The sequence below is a fragment of the Mobula birostris genome, chromosome 6 (genome assembly GCF_030028105.1).
Source record: "Mobula birostris isolate sMobBir1 chromosome 6, sMobBir1.hap1, whole genome shotgun sequence".
Taxonomy (NCBI): Eukaryota; Metazoa; Chordata; class Chondrichthyes; order Myliobatiformes; family Myliobatidae; genus Mobula; species Mobula birostris.
The window spans coordinates 192,695-215,652 of NC_092375.1; the positions used below are offsets into that span (position 1 = coordinate 192,695).

The 22,958-nt window shown below is 41.7% G+C and overlaps 1 protein-coding gene across 1 annotated transcript in view; it reads left to right on the top strand.

Annotated features, from left to right (window-relative positions):
- The window catches only part of pde9aa (phosphodiesterase 9aa), a 267,251-nt gene that overhangs the window by 28,734 nt on the left and 215,559 nt on the right, over positions 1-22,958 (top strand). Inside the window, exons 2-3 of the mRNA XM_072262191.1 lie at positions 4,199-4,269; positions 22,826-22,903. Of these exons, the coding sequence (XP_072118292.1) occupies positions 4,199-4,269; positions 22,826-22,903 (149 nt within the window). The remainder of the gene's footprint in view (positions 1-4,198; positions 4,270-22,825; positions 22,904-22,958) is intronic.

The following is a 22,958-nucleotide window of genomic DNA, read 5'->3' on the forward strand; positions in this document are numbered from 1 at the left end:
GGTTACCCTATGAAGAACGTCTGGCAGCTCTTGGGCTGTATTCCCTGGAGTTCTGCAGAATGAGGGGGGAATCTCATAGAAACATTCTAAATGTTGAAAGGCCTGAACAGATTAGTTATGGCAAAGTTATTTCCCATGGTATAGGGTTCTAGGACAAGAGGCCATGACTTCAGCATTAAAGGATGCCCATTTAGAACAGAGATGCAGAGAAATTACTTTAGTCAGAGGGTGGTAGATCTGTGGAATTTGTTGCCAGGAGCGGCTGTGGAGGCCAAGTCATTGAGTGTATTTAAGGCAGAGATAGATAGATTCTTGAGTAGCCGGGGCATCAAAGGGTATGGGAGAAGGCAAGGGAGAGGGGAGACTGGAAGAATTGTATCAGCCCATGATTGAATGGCAGAGCAGACTCAATGGGCCAAATGGCCTGCTTCTGCTCTTGTATTTTATGGTCTTAATGCTGTGGTACCATTTGCCAGACGGTATCAGCTGGAACAGTTTGTGTTTGGGGTAGCTGGATTCTCTAATGATCCTTCGGACCCTTTTCAAGCACCTGCTGCTGTAAATGTCCTGAACAGTGGAAAATTCACATTCACAGAAGTGCTGTGCTGTCTGCACCACTCTCTACAGTGCCTTGCGATTGAGGGTAGTGCAGTTCCCATACCAGGCAATGACACAGCCAGTCAGGATGCTCTCGATGGTGCCCCTGTAGAAAGCCCTGAGGATCTGGGGGCTCATGATGAATTTCCTCAGCCTTCTGAGGTGAAAGAGGGGCTGTTGTGCTTTTTCACCACATAGCTGGTATGTACAGTCCAGGTAAGATCCTCGGTAAGATTCTTTCTCTCACTCTCCTTTTTCTCCCTATGTCCCTCTGACTGTACCCCTTGCCTGTCCTCTGGTTCCCCCCCCCCCTTGTCTTTCTCCCCGGACCTCCTGTCCCATGATCCTCTCAAATCCCCTTTGCCAATCACCTGTCCAGCTCTTGGCTCCATCCCTCCCCCTCCTGTCTTCTCCTATCATTTTGGATCTCCCTCTCCCCCTCTCACTTTCAAATCTCTTACTAACTCTTCCTTCAGTTAGTCCTGACGAAGGGTCTTGGCCTGAAACGTTGACTGTACCTCTTCCTAGAGATGCTGCCTGGCCTGCTGCGTTCACCAGCAACTTTGATGTGTGTTGCTTGAATTTCCAGCATCTGCAGAATTCCTGTTTGCGTTTTTAAGATCCTCGGTGATGTGTTTCCTGAGGAACTTGAAACTACGCACGTCTGTCAACTACAGTCCCACTGATGTCAATAAGGGACTAGTCTGTCTCCATTCCTCCTGTAATCCACTATCAACTCCTTTGTTTTTTTCAACATTGAGAGAGAGGTTGGTTTCTTGGCACTATTGTGTCGGGTGTTGACTTCTCCTCTGCAGGCTGCCTCGGCATTGTTGAAAATAAGGCCATTAATGTCATGTCATCTGCAAAGTTGATTGGCCAACTGGAGCTGTGTGTGTATTAGAATGAAGAGAATGTGATCGAAGTATTTTGATAATGAAATGATTGTTGGTGCTAGATCTCCTAGGATTTTCATTCATAACAATCTCTAGAGATTACAGAACATAGAACATAGAAAATAGAAATCTACAGCACATTACAGGCCCTTCGGCCCACAATGTTGTGCCAACCATGTAACCTACTCTAGAAACTACCTAGAAGCTCCCAACTGCATAGCCCTCTATTTTTCTAAGCTCCAAGTATCTATCTAAGAGTCTCTTAAAAGACTCAATTGTATCTGCCTCTACAACTGTTGCTGGCAAGGCATTCCATGCACCCACCACTCTCTGTGTGAAAAACTTACCTCAGACATCCCCCTTGTACCTACTTCCAAGCACCTTAAAACTATGCCCCCTCCTGTTAGCTATTTCAGACCTGGGAAAAAGCCTCTGGCTATCCACATGATCAATGCCCTCTTATCATATTATACACCTCTATCAGGTCACCTCTCATACTCCGTTGCTCCAAAGAGAAAAGGCCATGTTCACTCAATCTATTCTCATAAGGTACACCCCCCAATCCAGGCAACATCCTTGTAAACCTCCTCTGCACTCTCCCTTTAGTATCCACATCCTTCCTGTAGTTCGGTGACCAGTAATGAACACAGTACTTCAAGTGGGATCTGACTAAGATCTTATATAGTTGTAACATTACCTCCTGGCTCTTGAAGTCGGTTCCACAGTTGATGAATGCCAACACACCATGCACCTTCTTAACAACACTGCCAACCTGTGCAGCAGATTTGAGTGTCCTATGGACACGGATCCCAAGATCTCGCTGATCTTCCACACAGCCATGAGTCTTACTATTAATATTATATTCTGTCTTCAAATTTGACCTACCGAAATGAACCACTTCACGCTGGGTTGAATTCCATCTGCCACTTCTCAGCCCAGTTCTGCATCCTATCGATGTCCCTCTGTAGCCTCTGACAACCCTCCAAACTATCCACAACACCCCCAACTTTTGTGTCATCAGCAAATTTACTAAGCCACCCTCTAATTCCTCTTCCAGGTCATCTATAAAATCACAGAGTAAGGGTCCCAGAAAGGATCCCTGAGGCACACCACTGGTCACCAGCCTCCATGCAGAATACAAACCATCTACAACCACCCTTTGCCTTCCATGGCAAGCCAATTCTGGATCGACAAAGCAAGGTCTCCTTGGATCCCATGCCTTCTTACTTTCTGAATGAGCCTTGCATGGAGAACCTTATCAAATGCCTTACTGAAATCCATATACACTACATCCACTGCCCTACCTTCATCAATGTGTTTAGTCACATCCTCAAAGAATTTAATCAGTCTTGTAAGGCATGACCTGCCCTTGACAAAGACATGCTGACTATCCCAAATCATATTATACCTCTCCAAATGCTCATTAAATCCTGCATTTCAGGATCTTCGCCAACAACTTGCCCACCACTGAAGAAAGACTCACTGGTCTATAATTTCCTGGGTTATCTCTACTCCCTTTCTTGAACAAGGGAACAACATTTGCAGCCCTCTAATCCTCCAGTACTTCTGTCTCTGTTGATGATGCAAAGATCATCACCAGAGGCTGAGAAATTTCCTCCCTCACTTCCCACAGTAGCCTGGGGTATATCTCACCTGTCTGGTCCCAGCGACTTATCTAACTTAGTAGCTTTCAAAAGCATCAGCAAATCCTCTTTTTAATGTCTATACACTCAAGCATTTTAGTCCACTGTAAGTCACCCCTACAATTGCCAAGGTACCAAGGAGAATAGTGGAAAAAAAAATCCTGTGAGCAGCAGTTCTGTAGACAAAAATCCGTTGTTAGTGAGAGAGGTCAGAGCAGAATGGCCAGATATGGAGTGTAAGAGGTTGCAGCTCCTGTCTGAATATCTGAAGGGGCTGCTCCTCAGTTTCTGAATACACTTCAGCATCACACTCCTGATATAAGTGCACCCAGTATGGAAAAGGGCAGGTCACTCGTAGGATCTACTGTTGGGCTTGCTCCTGGGCCTGACCAAGATGGCCATTCATGGGTCCAGGTAACAAACAGTCAAGGCCAACTGTCTGCTCCTCTTCTGAGAATACTTCCATGTCCGGGTGTCTTCGGAGAGGGAGTACGCAAATCACAATGGGTACAGTGGGGGATTTCCAGGAACGGTGGGCTCCCCCAGGGAATTGGCTGTTTGAATTTGTTCACTGTCTTGATGTTTGCACTTTGTGTTTTATTGAGTGAATAAACTTTTGTAGTTTTGTTAAAAAAAGCTGGCTGGAAGGTGACAGTAACTCAACTAACCACGTGTTACAACAGAGGTGTGCAGAAGAGCATCTTTGAATGCACAGCACGTCAAACCTTAAAGTGGATGGCCCACAGTAGAAGACCATAAGCATATACTCAAGGGCCATTTTATTAGGTACAAGAAATACACAGTTAAGTGGCCACTGAGTATCTATCCTCTTGTTTCCTTGGGTAATCTTCTACGTTATTCACAAAGCCACCTCAAGTGCTCTGTTTGATTTTAGGTTCCTATAGCTTACATACGCTTCCCATATCTGGTTGACTAGATACACCACCTCACGTGATAAGCAAGGTTCCTTTCATCCTTCCTTCTCTGCCCGTATCCTGTGTTATCATCTACTACACAGCCTGGCCTTAATGTTTTCTTCCTTTCTCTGCTCTTTTGTTTCAACAGGTGCTTTTCAGCCGCTATTGCAGCCCAAGTGACATCAGGGAGCTGCTGTGCAACACAGCTGGACTAGCTCGGTGAGATCAATCACATCCTTGCAGTCAGAGACAATACAGTCACAGGCTCTCACAAATGTGACACATGCTCAGATATTTTAAATAATTCTGTCAATTTCCCAGGCCTGAATACTTTCAGGTCAAGGACAGCAGGGATTAGAATCAGAGTGAATTCTCCTCCCTACGGACCTATCAGGCCCTCTCAGGCTAAGGACATTGGGTTAGACACTGAGTCAGAGAGAATTGAGGAAGTCATTTAGGCCAAAGTGTCTACATGAGTTGCAAGAAAACTGCTCAGCCTGAACCTAATTTTCAGCACTAGGTTATTCCTGTTCTAGTAAAGAGCACTTCTAAATAGTGTTTAAATGTGATAAAACTCTCTAATCCCCCTAATCTTACAGACGAGTAAAGATGAGGAAAATAATTTTCTCTCGTGGTTCTGGAAATCTCTTTCTGAGACATGAACTAGGAGCCTGTATACCTGATTGTAAACTCAAATCCATTTTCAAGTCTACCTTCAGAAACCATTCAGTCCTTACATCACAAAATTCTCTCTAACCATCCCCCTTAAGCCCATCACCCTTACTGGGAACCTTCCTCTCCCAAGGATAGGGTCTTTAAAGCTTTTATAGCTCTTAGCTTTTAGGGATAGAGCTGCAGGCCCCATGCCCAAACCTGCTCCTTTCGCTGCCAGGCTTGAGACTGTCCATGGTGGAGTTTTATCTTACCATGCCTCATATTCAACACATCCTTTGAGGAAGAGTTCCAGAATCTTTAGAGAAAGAGTTTTGATTTGCCTCTGAAATAAATGACTGTCCTTACTTTAAATAATGTTGGTAGTTGCAGGTCCTCCCTCAGAAGAAAACTGAGCTAGGGAAATTCTAGGTAGTCTCTAGAATAGGTTACATGGTCAGCACAACGTTGTGGGCCAAAGGGCCTGTAATGTGCTGTAAATTTCTGTGAAACACACATAGTCTGTATCCACCACAGAGTCCCTCAAGATCTTACATTTCAGTGAAGTTCAAGTCTAGTATCATCTGTCTATACACATATACAACCAAACAACCTCCAGACCACAGAGCACCCACAAAGCATATACTACACACAGCACAAAAACAAGATGTTAACATAAATTAATAAAATATAATAAAATTTAAGTTCTTTCTCTCTTCTGAACTCCAGCAGATATCTGTCCAACCTTTCCTTGTAAGACAATTTATCCACTCCCGGGATCATCTGGTAAATATTCCCTGAACTATATCCAATATATACAGTGCCTATAAAAAGTATTCACCCCTCTTGGAAGTTTTCATGTTTTTTATTGTCTTACAACATTGAATCACAGTGGATTTAATTTGGCTTCTTTGACACTGATCAACAGAAAAAGACTCTTTCATGTCAGAGTGAAAACAAATCTCTACAAAGTGATCTAAATTAATTCCAAATAAAAAACACAAAATAATTGATTGCACAAGTATTCACCTCCTTCAAGTCAGTATTTAGAAGATGCACCTTTGTCAGCAATACAGTCTTGAGTCTGTGTGGATAGGTCTCTATCAGCTTTGCACATCTCGACACTGCAATTTTTCCCCATTCTTCTTCACAAAATGGCTCAAGCTCTGTCGGATTGCTTGGGGACCGTGAGTGAACAGCCCCTTTCAAATCCAGCCACAAACTAAATTGGATTGAGATCTTGATTCTGACTTGGCCACTCCAGGACATTAACTTTGTTGTTTTTAAGCTATTCCTGTGTAGCTTTGGCTTTATGCTTGGGGTCATTGTCTTGCTGCAAAACAAATTTTCTTCCAAGTTACAGTTCTCTTGCAGACTGCATCAGGTTTTCCTCTAGGGTTTCCCTGTATTCTGCTGCATTCATTTTACCCTCTACCTTCACAAGGCTTCCAGGGTCTGCTGCAGTGAAGCATCCCCACAGCATGATGCAGCCACCACCGTGCTTCATGGTAGGGATGGTGTGTTTTTGATGATGTGCAGTGTTTGGCTTATGCCAAACATGGTGTTCAGTCCAATGGCCAAAAAAGTTCAATTTTGGTCCCAGCTGACTTCAGAGTCTCCTACATGTCTTCTGGCAAACTCTAGCTGAGATTTCATGTGGGTTTTTTCAACAGAGGCTTTCCCTTTACCACCCTCCCATAAAGCTGAGACTGGTGAAGCACCTGGGCAACAGTTGTTGTATGCGCAGTCTCTCCCATCTCAGCAATTGAAGCTTGCAACTCCTCCAGAGTTGTCATAGGTCTCTTGGTGGCCTTCCTCACAAATCCCCTTCTTGCAGGGTCACTCAGGTTTTGAGGACAACCTGCTCTCGGCAGATTTACAGCTGTGCCATATTCTTTCCATCTCTTAATGATTGACTTAACTGTACGCCAAGGAATATTCATTAACTTGGAAATTTTCTTGTATCCATCTCCTGACTTGAGCATTTCAAAAACCTTTTCGCAGAGTTGTTTAGAGTGTTCTTTTGTCCTCATGGTGTAGTTTTTGCCAGGATACTGACTCACCAGCAGTTGGACTTTCCAGATACAGGCGTACCTTTTACTACAATCAATTGAAACACATTGACTGCACATAGGTCTCCATTTAACTCATTATGTTTGGCTGCACCAGTGATGACTTGGTGTGTCATATTAAAGGGGGATGAATACTTATGCAATCAATTATTTTATGTTTTATATTTGTAATTAATTTAGATTACTTTGTAGAGATCTGTTTTCACTTTGGTACGAAAGAGTCTTTTTCTGTTGATCAGTGTCAAAAAAGCCAAATTAAATCCACTGTGATTCAATGTTGTAAAACAATAAAACATGAAAATTTCCGGGGGGGGGGGTGAATACTTTTTATAGGCAATGTAAATATCATTCATTCAGGTCATACAGCATGGAAACACTGCAATGGTCTTTGCCAAACAAGATATCTATTGTATCCTTGCTGTCATGCCATGGCTTCATAGCTTGTTAAGCACTCTCATGTCTGGCACCTTGTCAAAGGCCTTCTGAAAATCCAAGTACACAACATTAACCGAATCTCCTTTGTCTATTCTGTGTGTTATTTCTTCAAAGAATTCCAACAGATCTGTCAGGCAAGAGTTTCCCTTGAGTAAACCACATTGACTATATTTTATCATGTGCTTCCAAGTACCCTGAGACCTCAACCTTAATAGTCATAGTCATACTTTATTGATCCCATGGGGGAAATTGGTTCTTGTTACAGTTGCACCATAAATAATAAATAGTAATAGAAATAGCAATAGAACCATAAATAGTTAAATAGTAATATGTAAAATTATGCCAGTAAATTATGAAATAAGTCCAGGACCAGCCTATCGGCACAGGGTGTCTGACCGTCCAAGGGAGGAGTTGTAAAGTTTGATGGCCACAGGCAGGAACGACTTCCTATGACGTTCTGTGCTGCATCTTGGAGGAATGAGTCCCTGGCTGAATGTACTCCTGTGCCCACCCAGTACATTATGTAGTGGATGGGAGATATTGACCAAGATGGCATGCAATTTAGACAGCATCCTCTTTTCAGACACCACCGTGAGAGAGTCCAGTTCCATCCCCATAATATCACTGGCCTTACGAATAAGTTTGTTGATTCTGTTGGTGTCTGCTACCCTCAGCCTGCTGCCCCAGCACACAACAGCAAACATGATAGCACTGGCCACCACAGACTCGTAGAACATCCTTAGCATCGTCCGGCAGATGTTAAAGGACCTCAGTCTCCTCAGGAAATAGAGACGGCTCTGACCCTTCTTGTAGACAGCCTCAGTGTTCTTTGACCAGTCCAGTTTATTGTCAATTTGTATCCCCAGGTATTTGTAATCCTCCACCATGTCCACACTGACCCCCTGGATGAAAACAGGGGTCACCAGCGCCTTAGCTCTCCTCAGGTCTACTACCAGCTCCTTAGTCTTTTTCACATTAAGCTGCAGATAATTCTGCTCACACCATGTGACAAAGTTTCCTACAGTAGCCCTGCACTCGACTCAAACATCTTCCCAACTACTGAGGTCAGACTAACTGGCATACAGTTTCCTTTTTTCTGCCTCTCTCCCTTCTTGAAGAGTAGAGTGACATTTGCAATTCTCCAGTTTTCCAGAACCTTGAAATGCTTGAATCCGCCATTTCATTGTTCCCCATTACTACCTCTCCAGCATCATTTCCAGTGATCCAATATCCACTCTCTCCTCTCTTTTACACTTTATGTATCCTGAAGAAACCTTTGGTATTCTCTTAAATATTTTTGGCCAGCTTAATTTTGTATTCCATCTTTACCTTAATGACTTTTTAGTTGCCTTTTTGTTGGTATTTGAAAGCTTCCCATTCCTCTAACTTCCCATTAATTTTTGTTTTATTATATGCCCTCTCTTTGGCTTTTATGTTGGCTTTGACTTCTCTTGTTAGCTACATTATGTCATCTTTCCTTTGGAATACTTCCTCTTTGAGATGTATATGTCCTGTGCCTTCCAAATTGCTTCAGGAAATTCCAGCCATTGCTGCTCTGCTGTCATCCCTGCTAGTGTTCTTTTCCAATCAATTCCAGCCAACTCCTCTCTCACGTCTCTGTAATTCACTTTACTCAGCTGTAATATTGATACATCTGACGTTAGCTTCCCCTTCTCAGATTTCAAGGTGAATTCTTGATCACTTGCCCCTAAGGAATATTTTATCTTAAGGTCTCTGATCAATTCTGATTCATTCCACAACATCCAATGCAGAATAGCTGATCCCCCAGTGGGCTCAGCCACAAGCTGCTCTAAAAAGCCATCTCATAGGCACTCTAGAAATTCCCCCTCCTGTAATCCAGCACCAACCTGATTTTACTAATCTACCTGAATATTGAAGTCCCCCATGACCATTGTAACATTGCCCTATCAGCATGGATTTTCTATCTCCCATTGTAATTTATTGGCCACATCCTGACTACTGTTTGGGAGTCTGTATATAACTCCCAGCAGGGTCTTTTTACCCTTGTGGTTCCTTAGCTCTATCCACAATAATTCAATACTTTCTGACCCTATGTCACATTTTTCTAATGATTTGATTTCATTTTTTTATCAAGAGCAATGTGCTCCCTCTGCCTTCCTGCCTATCTTTTCGATACGTGTATCCTTAGACATTAAGTTCCCAGTTATAATCTTTCAGCCATGATTCAGTGATGCCTACATCATGATACCTGCTAATCAGCAACTATTCATCTGCCTTATTCTGTATACTGCTCACATTCATAGAAACATAGAAATCTACAGCACATGACAGGCCCTTCAGCCCACAATGTTGTGCTGTCCAACTGTAGAATTTCCCTATCACATGGCCCTCTATTTTTCCTTCTTTTTGTAGTTTTTTTAAATTGAATTTCATCAAACATTTCCATTAGATGTACTTCAGATACTGTACATATATATCATATATTTGTCACAAATCTCCACATAATACTTATCTGAGGTATACACTTATAGAAAGGAGAGGAAAGAAAACAATCGAAAGGAGAAAACGATGTACAGAGTAGGGAGTGATTTTTTCTTACAACATATTCATTGACTTGTGAGAATAAAATCAGGCCTTTAAGGTGTTATGTAGTTAAACCATTTTTCCAGTATGAATACAATTGTTCCAACTTATGATTAACAGATGCTGTTATCTTCTCCATTTTGTAAATATCCATTGTAATTTCCATCCATACATTTAAAGTTGGGCTCGCCTGAAACAACCATTTCCTGGTAAGGGTCTTTTTACCAGGCACCAGCAGTACATTCATTAAATATTTATCTCTTTTCAACTATTCTTGAGGTATATACCCAAAATATATGGTCTTACTTTCTAAGGGTATTTTACATTTAAAGATGCCTTGTAGGGCATTATGTATCCCACTTTGATAACGGGTCATTCCCAGAAAATATGATAATGGTTTGCATTTTGATTTCCACAATTTCTCCAGCAAGCAGGGGAGTTACTATCATAATGGGATTTCTGAGCGAGTGTAATAAAATATCTTATCAAGTTTTTCCACCTGAACTCCCTCCATTTCTGTGAACTGGTACACTTCCATTGATACCTCCATATTATTGTCCAGTCTTCCTCAGATATTATTATCCCTCCTTCCTTCTCCCATTTTGTTTTAATGTATGAAGTCAAATGTGTTTTAAGATTTCACAAACCCTTATAAACTCTTGAAATTATTCTACTACTGTTGTCTGAATAATATGCTTTTCTAAATAGCTCTATCAGACATGTACTTGCCTTGGTTACATCTGTAAATACTGGTAAAAGTCTTGTTTTTCTAACAAATGTTTCTCTTTGAGCATTTCAAAACTGAACAGTGTTCCTTCTTTCATTATATTGCAAATAGCTGTTATTCCTTTAGTTGTCCAGTCCTTAAATCTAGCATCCAGTTTATTCAGCGTAAAATCCGAGTCATATGCACACCATTTAAGAATTGCAATGTCTCTCTCCAGTTTATATTCTTTTATAATAGTCTTCCATATTTTAAGAGTCCATTTCACCCACGAGTTGTCAATATTATTTATGTAACTTTGTAGGTTATCAGCCAAAATTGCCTGTATGGGGATGAAAAGCATCCTCTCCTCAATGTTTTTCCATTGAGCTCCATATGATGGGTTGCATCAGCATATCACAGCTCTCAACTGTGCTGCAAAATAATAATCTCTAAGAGAAGGTAGGCCTCATCCCCCCTTTTCCTTGGCTAATTGCAAAGTTTTGAGACGAACCTTAGGCCTTTTACCTTGCCATATATATCTTGATCGCATCTTGTTCCATTTATTGAATTGATTTTGTTTAATCTCTATTGGTAGGGTCTGAAAGAGATATAGTAGTCTGGGCAGTAAATTCATTTTAATAGATTCAATCCTTGCATTGAGACCAAGAAAAGGAATTAGGTTCCATCTTGTTATAATTAATATATATATATATATATACACACACACACACATACATACACACACACATACTGATAATTGCATTCTGATAATTTTACCAAATCTTTTGGCATAATGATGCCCAAATATTTGACGGACTCTGTTTGCCATGCCCAAGGATATCTACTTTCAATTTCTCTTGGTGGGCTATAGTTATATGAAAGTAGTTGGGTTTTATCTATGTTGATCTTGTATCCTGATAATTGGCCATATTGTTCAAAGGATTGCATCAATTTAGGTAGAGAGCATGTTGGTTGCCCTAGACAGATCAAAATGTCATCCACATAACAGGCCAATTTATGTTGTCCCTTTAATAGTAATTCCCCTGATATCTTCATTTTGTCTGATGTATTGAGATAATGGTTCCAGATATAATGCGAAGAGTAGTGGTGACCATGCACAACCCTGTCTCATGCCCCTTTCTAGGGTAAAACTATTTGATAAATATCCATTGACTTTAATCCTGGCAGTAGGATTGTCATACAGTGCCTGTATAGTTTTAATAATTGTGTCATGTAAACCAAATCTATGTAAAACTCTATAGAGAAAATTCCAATTAACCAAATCAAATGCCTTTTCAGCGTCCACGCTTATCACTATTGCTTCAAATTCATTTTTTTTTAATAATATGACCCATAATGTGAAGTGTCCTTTGTATATTGTGTTGTGTTTGGCGTTGTTGTATAAAACCTGTCTGATCATTATGTATCAGTGTGGGTAGAAACTCTTCTAATCGTTTGACCATGATGGAAGTAAATATTCTATAATCCACATTAAATTTGAAGATGATACCACAGTGGTGGGGCTCATCAGCAAAAATAATGAAACTATGTACAGGGAGGAGGTCAAACACCTAGAGAGCTGGTGCAGGGATAACAACTTGATGCTTAATGTCACCAAAACCAAGGAGATGATCGTTGATTTCAGATGGTCTCAGCCTGAGCACACACCCCTCAGCATCAGCTGCTCCACAGTGGAGAGAGTGGAAAACATCAAGTTCCTTGGGGTGCAGATCTCGGATGATCTCACCTGGTCCAGGAACACCACTGGGATTGTGAAACGGGGCCAGCAGAGATTGAACTTTCTGAGGAAGCTTAAACAAGCAAAACTCCCCACTAACATCTTAACTACATTCTACAGAGGCGTGGTTGAGAGTGTGCTGACCTTTTGCATCACAACCTGGTACTCCAGCTGCAGTCCTGTCGACAAAAAAGCCTTGCAGAGGGTTGTTAGGGGAGCAAAGGTGGTTATTGGGGACTCCCTACCTTCTGTCTAAGACCTCTTTCAGAGTCAATGCCTCCAGAAGACACTGTACATCATTAAAGACCCCTCACACCCTCTCCATGAACTGTTTGTTCTTCTGCCATCAGGCAAACATTACAGGAGCATTAAAACTAAAACCACAAGGCTACAGCTTTGTCCCACAGGCAGTCAGACTGCTAAATAGCTGCTCCACCTGACTCTGCTTTGGACACTTTTAACTTGCACTGGACACTTATAACTGATTTTAACTGACATGTGGCTGTTGTGTTTTACTATTTATTGTTATGTTTATTATTCAGTGTTGCATTTGTTATGTTACGATTGTGCTGCTCCTGAGAAACGCTGTCTCATTCTGCCCTGCAGAGCTGATGTATGGTTAGAATGACAATAAAGTTGTTTGAATCTTTGAATCTTGAATTAAGAACAGATATTGGTCTAAATAACTCACATTCCATTTTATCCTTGCCTTCTTTCGGTATAACTGAGATTATGGCCTCCTTCCAGCTGGGTGGCATTTGCGCCTTCTTAGGGTCCCGTTCAGTGTGGGGAGTAAAATAGGAATTAACTCACTTCTAAACTCTTTATACCACTCTGTTGTATATCCATTTGATCCTGGTGATTTGCTTTATTTAAGCCTACTAATTGCAGTTTTTAAGTTCAGCTTCAGTTATGTCAGCAGTCATCGTTCTATTTTGTTCTGTCAGTTTGGGTTATGCTTCCCCCTGGAACTTTGGAAAACATTTCAAAAGCTTCTTGAATTTCACTTAGCTTATTTTTTTTTTTTATAAATCACTTTTGTTCTTGGATCCCTTATTCTATGAATTGTATTTTCTGCTATATTTTTTCAGTTTCCATGCCAGTACTTTCATAGATTTAGATCCACTTTCATAGTGTCTATTTCAGAAACATTTTTTTCTAGTTTGTTGTGTAGCGAAACTATTAATTTCATTCCTAATTTTTAAAATTTCCTCTAGTGTATCCTGTGCCAAACTCGATTTGTATTTTCTTTCTAGTTCCTTCAGCATATTTTGTAATTCCTCTAATGTTCTATTCCTTATTTTTTTCTTATATGAAGATATCGCTATAATTTTCCCTCTTAAGACAGCCTTCAGAGTATCCCATAGAATGGGAGGTGAAACCTCTCCATTATCATTGTAAAGACCAATTTCTTTTTTAATTTGTTCCTTAAAATAGGGATCATTGAGTAGACTTGAATTTATTTTCCAAATAGTATTCTTTGGTTGCAGGTCAAGATCAACAGATAATGATCACTTACATCTATTGTCCCAATTCCATGGGTGATTAATTTGTTTTTATCTTTTCCAAAAGTTATGAAATAGTCTATTCCTGTAGAAACAGAATGGGGGGGGGGCAGAATAATGAGTGTAATCCCTTCTGTCGGGGAAAAGGTTCCTCCATATATCAATCAGACCAACATCCTCAAAAAGAGTGTTAACTTTCTTATGTAGGAACTTAGTTTCAGAAGTTTTTCTATTGGAAGAGTCTAACTTTGGTTGTAATTGTAAATTTAAGTCTCCCCCACATATCAAGAGACCTTCTGTTTCCGTTACCATAATATTTGTAATTTTCTGGAAGAAACTAATATCACTTCCTGGGGGTGCGTATATATTCAATAAAATAACTATTTCCATCTATATTCCCCTTTAACAGAATATATCTGCACTCCTTATCTCCCATTTCAAATACTTTTTCAAAATTTAAAATACTTGAGATGAGGATAGGAACTCCTCTTCTATGTCCTGATTTATATGAGGAGAAAAACAAATTAGTGAAGCCCATTCTCTTTAATTTTCCAAGCTCATTATCACTTCAGTGAGTTTCCTGTAAATATACTACATAGGCTTGTTCTTTTTTCATTTTCGGTAGAATTTTACTGCGCTTGACTGGATTCAAAAGCCCACTGACATTAAAAGAAATGAATTTTACTTTGACCTTCGCCATGTGTATTTACCTGTTTGTATATCATTGAAATTTGCAGAAGATAACTTAATCGATTTACTCCCTGAACAAATAAGCCAAGAAATGTGAATAATTAAAAAAGGTAACGAAGGTGTGATTCCAAGGCTGGGGTCTCTAGATGACCCTGGGTTGGGCTAGAAGAAAAGTCTAGTCGTGGGGGATAGCCCCTCCTACCTGTGGGTTGAGGGCCCCCGCTGCAGTACCTATAAAAGTAAGTAAAAGAAACTATGTCCATTACACAGAAATGATTTCCCTGTGTATTCCTCCCATGTATATACTGTCATTTAGGTGGGGAAAAAGGAATGAATAAATGAGTTTTAAAAAATTGAGTAATATAAAATCCACATTATAACACGTATTTCTCGAGATAGGTATATCACCATCTACTTTTGCTTCCGTTCAGTTTATCAGCATTTTTAAAGTTAGCCAAACCTCATGGCTCTTCTGGAGGAGGCGAGGGCTGTCTTCCGAGAACTCACAGTCTCTTCCTAATATCCTTCTCTCGTCGTGTTCCCGTCCCCTGCTTTCTCGGTTCTCTTACTATTTCCCAAGCAGATCGGGATAACTGCTCAGTCAGACTTTCCCTTGGTTTGACCACGCTAATGGACAGTCCTTGGTTGTTCATGTCTGTAGTCGCCTCTTCCACCGTCTGGTACAGTCGCATTCCTTCTTGGTAAAATACCCTCAGTTTAGCAGGGTACGGGGTTTGGAATTTAATCTTTTCTTGCTTTAATATGCGTTTCGCTTCGGAATATTCCTTCCGTTTCTGTAGGACCGCCGGGGGGGGGGGGTAATTATGATCGAAGTATATTAACTTCCCGTTCCAAAAAACCCTCTTCTTACCCCAGGCCCTTTGTAGAATCTCCGCCTTGCTCTTGGATCGAAGGAATACAAGTACTATTGAGCGCGGTTCATTTTGTCTGTCTCTGGGAGGCCGCTGGACCAGTGAACGATGCGTCCTCTCAATTTCAATCTCCACAGTCAGGGGAATCTCCAGTGCGTCCCGCAGTAGCTTGTCTACAAAGTCCATCATCGACAATCCCTCCGCTCCTTCGGGAACATTATAAATCCCGATATTTTTCCATCGCGATCTTCTCTCCTGGTCAAGCAATTTACTTTCCCGTTGATTTAATATTTTTATTGTCTTACTTAGTATCTGTTCCACGTTTTGCACGCGATCTTCCACCTTCTCAATTCGAGTCTCTGCCACCGCTATTGTCTGATTGACGTTGGCGAGCTGACTTTATATCATTGAGTTGCTGCTTTATATCTTTTTGGACTTCCCTTATCTCTTCCAAAATCCTGCACCATTTTCTGCCTAGTCCCACTGATCTGCACACGGACCATATCCCTCCATACACCTCCCATCCATGTATCTGTCCAATTTATTCTTAAATGTTAATAAAGAACCCGCATTTACCACCTCATCTGGCAGCTCATTCCATACTCCCACCACTCTCTGTGTGAAGAAGCCCCCCCTAATGTTCCCTTTAAACTCCCACCCCCCATCACCCTTAACCCATGTCCTCTGGTTTTTTTCTCCCCTTGCCTCAGTGGAAAAAGCCTGCTTGCATTCATTCTATCTATATCCATCATAATTTTATATACCTCTATCAAATCTCCCCTCATTCTTCTACACTCCAGGAAATAAAGTCCTAACCTATTCAACCTTTCTCTGTAATTGAGTTTCTGAAGTCCTGGCAACATCCTTGTAAACCTTCTCTGCACTCTTTCAACCTTATTTATATTCTTCCTGTAATTTGGTGACCAAAACTGAACACAATACTCCAGATTCGGCCTCACCAATGCCTTATACAACCTCATCATAACATTCCAGCTCTTATACTCAATACTTTGATTAATAAAGGCCAATGTACCAAAAGCTCTCTTTACGACCCTATCTACTTGTGACGCCACTTTTAGGGAATTTTGTATCTGTATTCCCAGATCCCTCTGTTCTACTGCACTCCTCAGTGCCTTACCATTAACCCTGTATGTTCTACCTTGGTTTGTCCTTCCAACGTGCAATACCTCACACTTGTCTGTATTAAACTCCATCTGCCATTTTTCCAGCCCATTTTTCCAGCTGGTCCAAATCCCTCTGCAGGCTCTGAAAACCTTCCTCACTGTCTACTACACCTCCAATCTTTGTATCATCAGCAAATTTGCTGATCCAATTTACCACATTATCATCCAGATCATTGATATAGATGACAAATAACAATGGACCCAGCACTGATCCCTGTGGCACACCACTAGTCACAGGCCTCCACTCAGAGAAGCAATTCTCTACCACCACTCTTTGGCTTCTTCCATTGAGCCAATGTCTAATCCAATTTACCACCTCTCCATGTATACCTAGTGACTGAATTTTCCTAACTAACCTCCCATGCGGGACCCTGTCAAAGGCCTTACTGAAATCCATGTAGACAATATCCACTGCCTTCCCTTCATCCACTTTCCTGGTAACCTCCTCGAAAAACTCCAATAGATTGGTCAAACATGACCTACCATGCACAAAGCCATGTTGACTCACCCTAATAAGTCCCTGTCTATCCAAATGCTTGTAGATTCTGTCTCTTAGTACTCCCTCCAATAACTTACCTACTACCGACATTAAACTCGCCGGCCTATAATTTCCTGGATTACTTTTCGATCCTTTTTTAAACAACGGAACAACATGAGCCACTCTCCAATCCTCCGGCACCTCACCTGTAGACAACGACATTTTAAATATTTCTGCCAGGGCCCCCGCAATTTCAACACTAGTCTCCTTCAAGGTCCGAGGGAACACCCCGTCAGGTCCCGGGGATTTACCCACTTTAATTTTCCTCAAGACAGCAAGCACCTCCTCCTTTTCAATCTGTACAGTTTCCATGATCTCACTACTTGATTCCCTCAATTCCATAGACTTCATGTCAGTTTCCTTAGTAAATACAGTCGCAAAAAACCTATTTAAGATCTCCCCCATTTCCTAACATTCAGTAGGTTTCAATGAGATCTCCACATATTCTTTTAAATTCCAGTGAGTACAGGCCAAAGCTGCCAAACCCTCGTCATATGTTAACCCCTTCATTTCTGGAATCATCCTCGTGAACCTCCTCTGGGCTCTCTCCAATGACAACACATCCTTTCTCAGATCTGGGGACCAAAACTGTTGACAATACTCCAAGTGCGGCCTGACTAGTGTCTTATAAAGGCTCAGCATTATCTCCTTGCTTTCATAGTCTATTCCCCTTGAAATAAATTCCAACATTGCATTTGCCTTTACTACAGATTCAACCTGTAAATTAACCTTCTCGGAGTCTTGCATGAGGACTCCTAAGTCCCTCTGCACCTCTGAGTTTGAACCTTCTCCCCATTTAGATAATAGTCCGCACTATTGTTCCTTTTACCAAAATGCATTATCATACATTTCCCAACACTACAATCCATCTGCCACTTTTTTGCTCATTCTCCCACTTTGTTCAAGTCCTGCTGCAATTGCATTGCTTCCTCAGCACTACCTCCCCTCCACCTACCTTTGTGGAAAACTTTGCCACAACGCTATCAATTCCATTACCTAAATCATTGACAAACAATGTGAAAAGTAGTGGTCCCAAAACTGACCCCTGAGGAACACCACTAGTCACAGAAAAGGCCCCCTTTTATTCCCACTCACTGCCTCCTGCCTGCCTCTATCCATGCCAGTGTCTCTCCCGTGATGCCAGAGGATTTTATTTTGTTAAGCAGCCTCATATGTGGCGCCTTCTGAAAATCCAAGTAAATGATATCCACTGCCTCTCCTTTGTTCACCCTGCTTGTTCCTTCCTCAAAGAACTCTAACTGATTTGTCAGGCCAGATTTCCCATCACAGAAACCATGCTGACTTTGAGATATTTTATCAATAGTCTCCAAGTACCCCGAAACCTCATCATTAATAATGTACTCCAAAATTTTCTCAACCACTGAGTTTAAGCTAACTGAACTATAATTTCCTTTATTTTGCCTTCAACCCTTCTTAAAGAGTGGTGTGACATTTCCAATCTTCCAGTCCTCCAGGACCATGCCAGAATCACACACAAAATGGTAATGTTACAGCTACAGTATATAGGACCCTGGTCAGACCCCACATGGAGTACTGTGCTCAGTTCTGGTTACCTTGCTACAGGAAGGATGTGGAAACTGTAGAAAGTGTGCAGTGGAGATTTTCAAGGATGTTGCCTGGATTGGGAAGCATGCCTTATGAGAACAGGTTGAGTGAACTTGGCCTTTTTTCCTTGGAGCGACAGAGGATGAAAGGTGACCTGATAGAGGTGTACAAGATGATGAGAGGCATTGATTGTGTGGATAGCCAGAGGTTTTTCCCAGGGCTGAAATGGCTAACACAAGAGGGCACAGTTTTAAGGTGCTTGAAAATAGGTACTGAGGTGGTGTCAGGGTAAGTTTTTACGCAGAGAGTGGTGAGTGCATGGAATGGGCTGCCGGCGATGGTAGTGGAGGCAGATACCAATTGGATCTTTTAAGAATCTCCTGGACAGTACATGGAGGTTAGAAAAATAGAGCGCTATGGGTAACCCTAGGTAATTTCTAAAGTAAGCATAGTTCAGCACAGCGTTGTGGGCCGAAGGGCCTGTATTGTGCTATAGGTTTTCTATGTTTCTATCTTTCTAAAATGCTGGAGGAACTCAGCAGGCCAGGCAGCATCTATGGGAAAGAGTAAGGTCGACGTTTTGGGCTGAAACTGTCACAACCACAGATTCGGCAGCACAGTAGATACGGCAATTGCATTTGCACGTGTCAGGTAATTGTTATTTAATCGTGATAGTATTTAACTCCATTCTTGTCGTCGTAGTGCTTGTCAAGACTTGGACAGAGCATAGCAAAGCTTCGTAGCTGTTTTGCATTTGGCCTTCCCTGAGCCACTGGACTTTCAAAATCAACTGACCCTGAAGACTAGCGGTAGTCGCTTAATGTTTAGATTTTCTTCTCGGCCGCAGTGTAGGCTTTGTTTCCCTTTTGAGAGTTTTAGTTAGCTGCCCTGTTTGGCCTAGCGTTTATTGTGTTATCTTCCATTTTTTAAATTAAAGCCTGCGATCTATTGACCTGCTTCAATGACTCTCACTCGCACTTGGGCCATATCCAAACCATGGTGACAGAAACCCTTCTGCAGGTCTGTCCTGCCAAAGAGCTTCAGCCCAAAACATCAACTGTACTCTTTTTTTCCATAGATGCTGCCAGGTCTGCTGAGTTCCTCCAGCATTTTGGGTATCTTGCTTGGATTTCCAGCATCTGCAGATTTTCTGTAGTCTATCTGGCCCAGGTGACTTATCCACCTTAAGACCTTTGAGTTTGCCTCGCACGTTTTCCTTTGCAATAGCGAGAGTCCTTGAAGTGAGTCTGTAGTTTGTATTGACCTACTATCCCATCATCCTCCATACTTTCCACCATCTCCAAAGGGATCCTACCACTAAACATATTTTTACCTCCGTCCCCCCACATTCACTTTCCGTAGGGATCATTCCCTCTGTGATTCCCTTGTCCATTTGTCCCTCCCCACTAATCTCCCACCCAGCACTTATCCCTGCAAGTAGCAAAGTATTACACCTAGGCATTCACATCCTTCCTCACTTCCACTCAGGGCTCCAAAAAGTCCTTTCAGGTGAGGCAACACTTCACTCACGAATCTGCTAGGGTCATCTATTATGCCCAGTGTTCCTGATGCAGCCTCCTCTACAATGGTGGCCAGTTCCCATTCCTGTTCCAACATGGCTGGTCTATGGTCTCCTTTTGTGCCATGTTAAGACTACCCACAGGGTGGAGGAGCAACACCTGATATTCTATCTAGGTACCCTCCAACCTGATGACATGAATATTGATTTCTCCTTCCAGTTAAAAAAAAATTCCCTTTCCCTCCCCTCTTCTAATCTCCACTTTGGCTTTTTACCTCTTCTCAGCTGCCTACCACTTCCCCCCAGGTCCTCTCCTTCCCTTGCTCTGATGGTCCACTCTCCTTGCGTATTAGGGTCATCCTTCTCCAGCCATTTACCTTTTCCACCCTCTTGGCTTCATCTATCACGTTCTTGCAAGCCTCCTTCTCCTCCCCCCACCCAACTTTTTATTCTTGTCTCCCCCCTTCCATTTCAGTCCTGAAGAAGGGTCTGGACCCCAAATGTCAACTGTTTACTCATTTCCAGTGATGCTGCCTGACCTGCTGAGTTCATCCAGCATTTTAGACAATAGACAATAGGTGCAGGAGTAGGCCATTTGGCCCTTCAAGCCAGCACCACCATTCACTGTGATCATGGCTGATCATCCACAATCCGTATCCAGTTCCTGCCTTATCCCCATAACCTTTGATTCCACTTACTTTAAGAGCTCTATCCATCTCTTTCTTGAAAGCATCCAGAGACTTGGCCTCCACAGCCTTCTGGGGCAGAGCATTTTATTTTATATTATATATCCACCACACTCTGGGTGAAAAAGTTTTTCCTCAACTCCGTTCTAAATGGCCTACCCCTTATTCTTAAACTGTGTGCCTCTGGTTCTGGACTCACCCATCAGCGGGAACATGCTTCCCGCCTCCAGCGTGTCCAATCCCTTAATAATCTTATATGTTTCAATAAGATCCCCTCTCAGCCTTCTAAATTCCAGAGCATACAAGCCCAGTCGCTCCAATATTTTGACATATGACAGTCCTGCCATCCCGGGAATTAACCTTGTGAACCTACGCTGCACTCCCTCAATAGCAAGAATGTCCTTCCTCAAATTTGGAGACCAAAACTGCACACAGCACTCCAGGTGTGGTCTCACCAGGGCCCTGTACAGCTGCAGAAGGACCTCTTTGCTCTTATACTCAATTCCCCTTGTTATGAAGGCCAGCATGCCATTAGCTTTCTTCACTGCCTGCTGTACATGCATGCTTGCTTTCAGTGACTGATGTACAAGAACACCTAGCTCTCATTGTACTTCCCCTTTTCCTAACTTGACTCCATTTAGATAATAATCTGCCTTCCCATTCTTACCACCAAAGTAGATAACCTCACATTTATCCACATTAAACTGCATCTGCCATGCATCTGCCCACTCACCCAACCTGTCCAAGTCACCCTACATTCTCATAACATCCTCCTCACATTTCACACTGCCAACCAGCTTTGTGTCATCTGCAAATTTGCTAATGTTACTTTTAATTCCCTCATTTAAATCATTAATATATATTTTGTGAGAGTTGCTTCAGACTCCCAGCATCTGCAGACTTTCTCGTGTCTTATACATTCTTATCCAATTCATTGATATTGAGGACAAACATCAATGGGTTCAGCACAGAGTCTTGGAAGTCATCTTCCATAACATCCCATGCATCCAATGTGATGCCAGAGTGCATTGTAGGTAAATGTAAAGTTATCCATTTTGGTAAAATGTATAAGAAAGATAGTAGAAACAAAAACACTCAAAAACTTCTATAGTTGTACCGTGGAGACCATTCTGACAGGCTGCATCACTGTCTGGTATGCGGTGGGGGGGGGGGGGGGCTGCTACTCACAGGACTGAAAGAAGCTGCAGAAGGTTGTAAATCTAGTCAGCTCCATCTTGGGTACTAGGCTACAAAGTACCGAGGACATCTTAGGGAGTGGTGTCTCAGAAAGGCAGTGTCCATTATTAAGGACCTCCAGCACCCAGGGCATGCCCTTTTCTCACTGTTACCATCAGGTAGGAGGTACAGAAGCCTGAAGACACACACTCAGTGATTCAGGAACAGCTTCTTCCCCTCTGCCACCTGATTCCTAAATGGACATTGAATCCATGAACACTACCTCACTTTTTTTTTTAAACATATATTATTTTTGTTTTTGCCCAATTTTTATTCTATTCACTATACATGTACTGTAATTGATTTACTTATTTATTTTTCTTCTTCTATATTGTGTATTGCATTAAACTGCTGCTGCTAAGTTAACAAATTTCAGGATATCTGCTGGTGATAATAAAGCTGATACTGATTCTGAGAACACTGTTGTACATAGGGAATCTATATATCAATTATATATAAAACACAGTCAGTGTGCAGGTACAACATAAATGAATGTAAATAGAATGTTATAATTTATTGCAAAAAGGAATAGTATGTAAAAATAGAGTGGGGAGAAACTTCTTTACTCAAGACACTGAGAATCATTGTAATTCTCCATCCCGTTGTACTGTAAACCATCGACTGTACTCTGACCCAACAGAGATAGAAGAGTCAAAAGGGAAGATGTATAGTTGATAAGTGTTTCCTATAGGAAATGGAGACCAGCTATGATGATCATTATCTTCACTTTTGTCCTGTTCCCAAAGATGGATTTATGAAATGGCCATTATTTATCAAACAGATTTAGTCTAATTGTTCCAAGTGTGTTGCAGGAGTGCGGCGATTTCTCTGCTGGATTCAGACAATGCCATCATCTCCATTGATCCCACTATGCCTTCAAATACAGAAAGGTATTCACTGTTCTAGCTCCACCTCCGTAGCACAAAAGAGATTGGTTGCACTTGA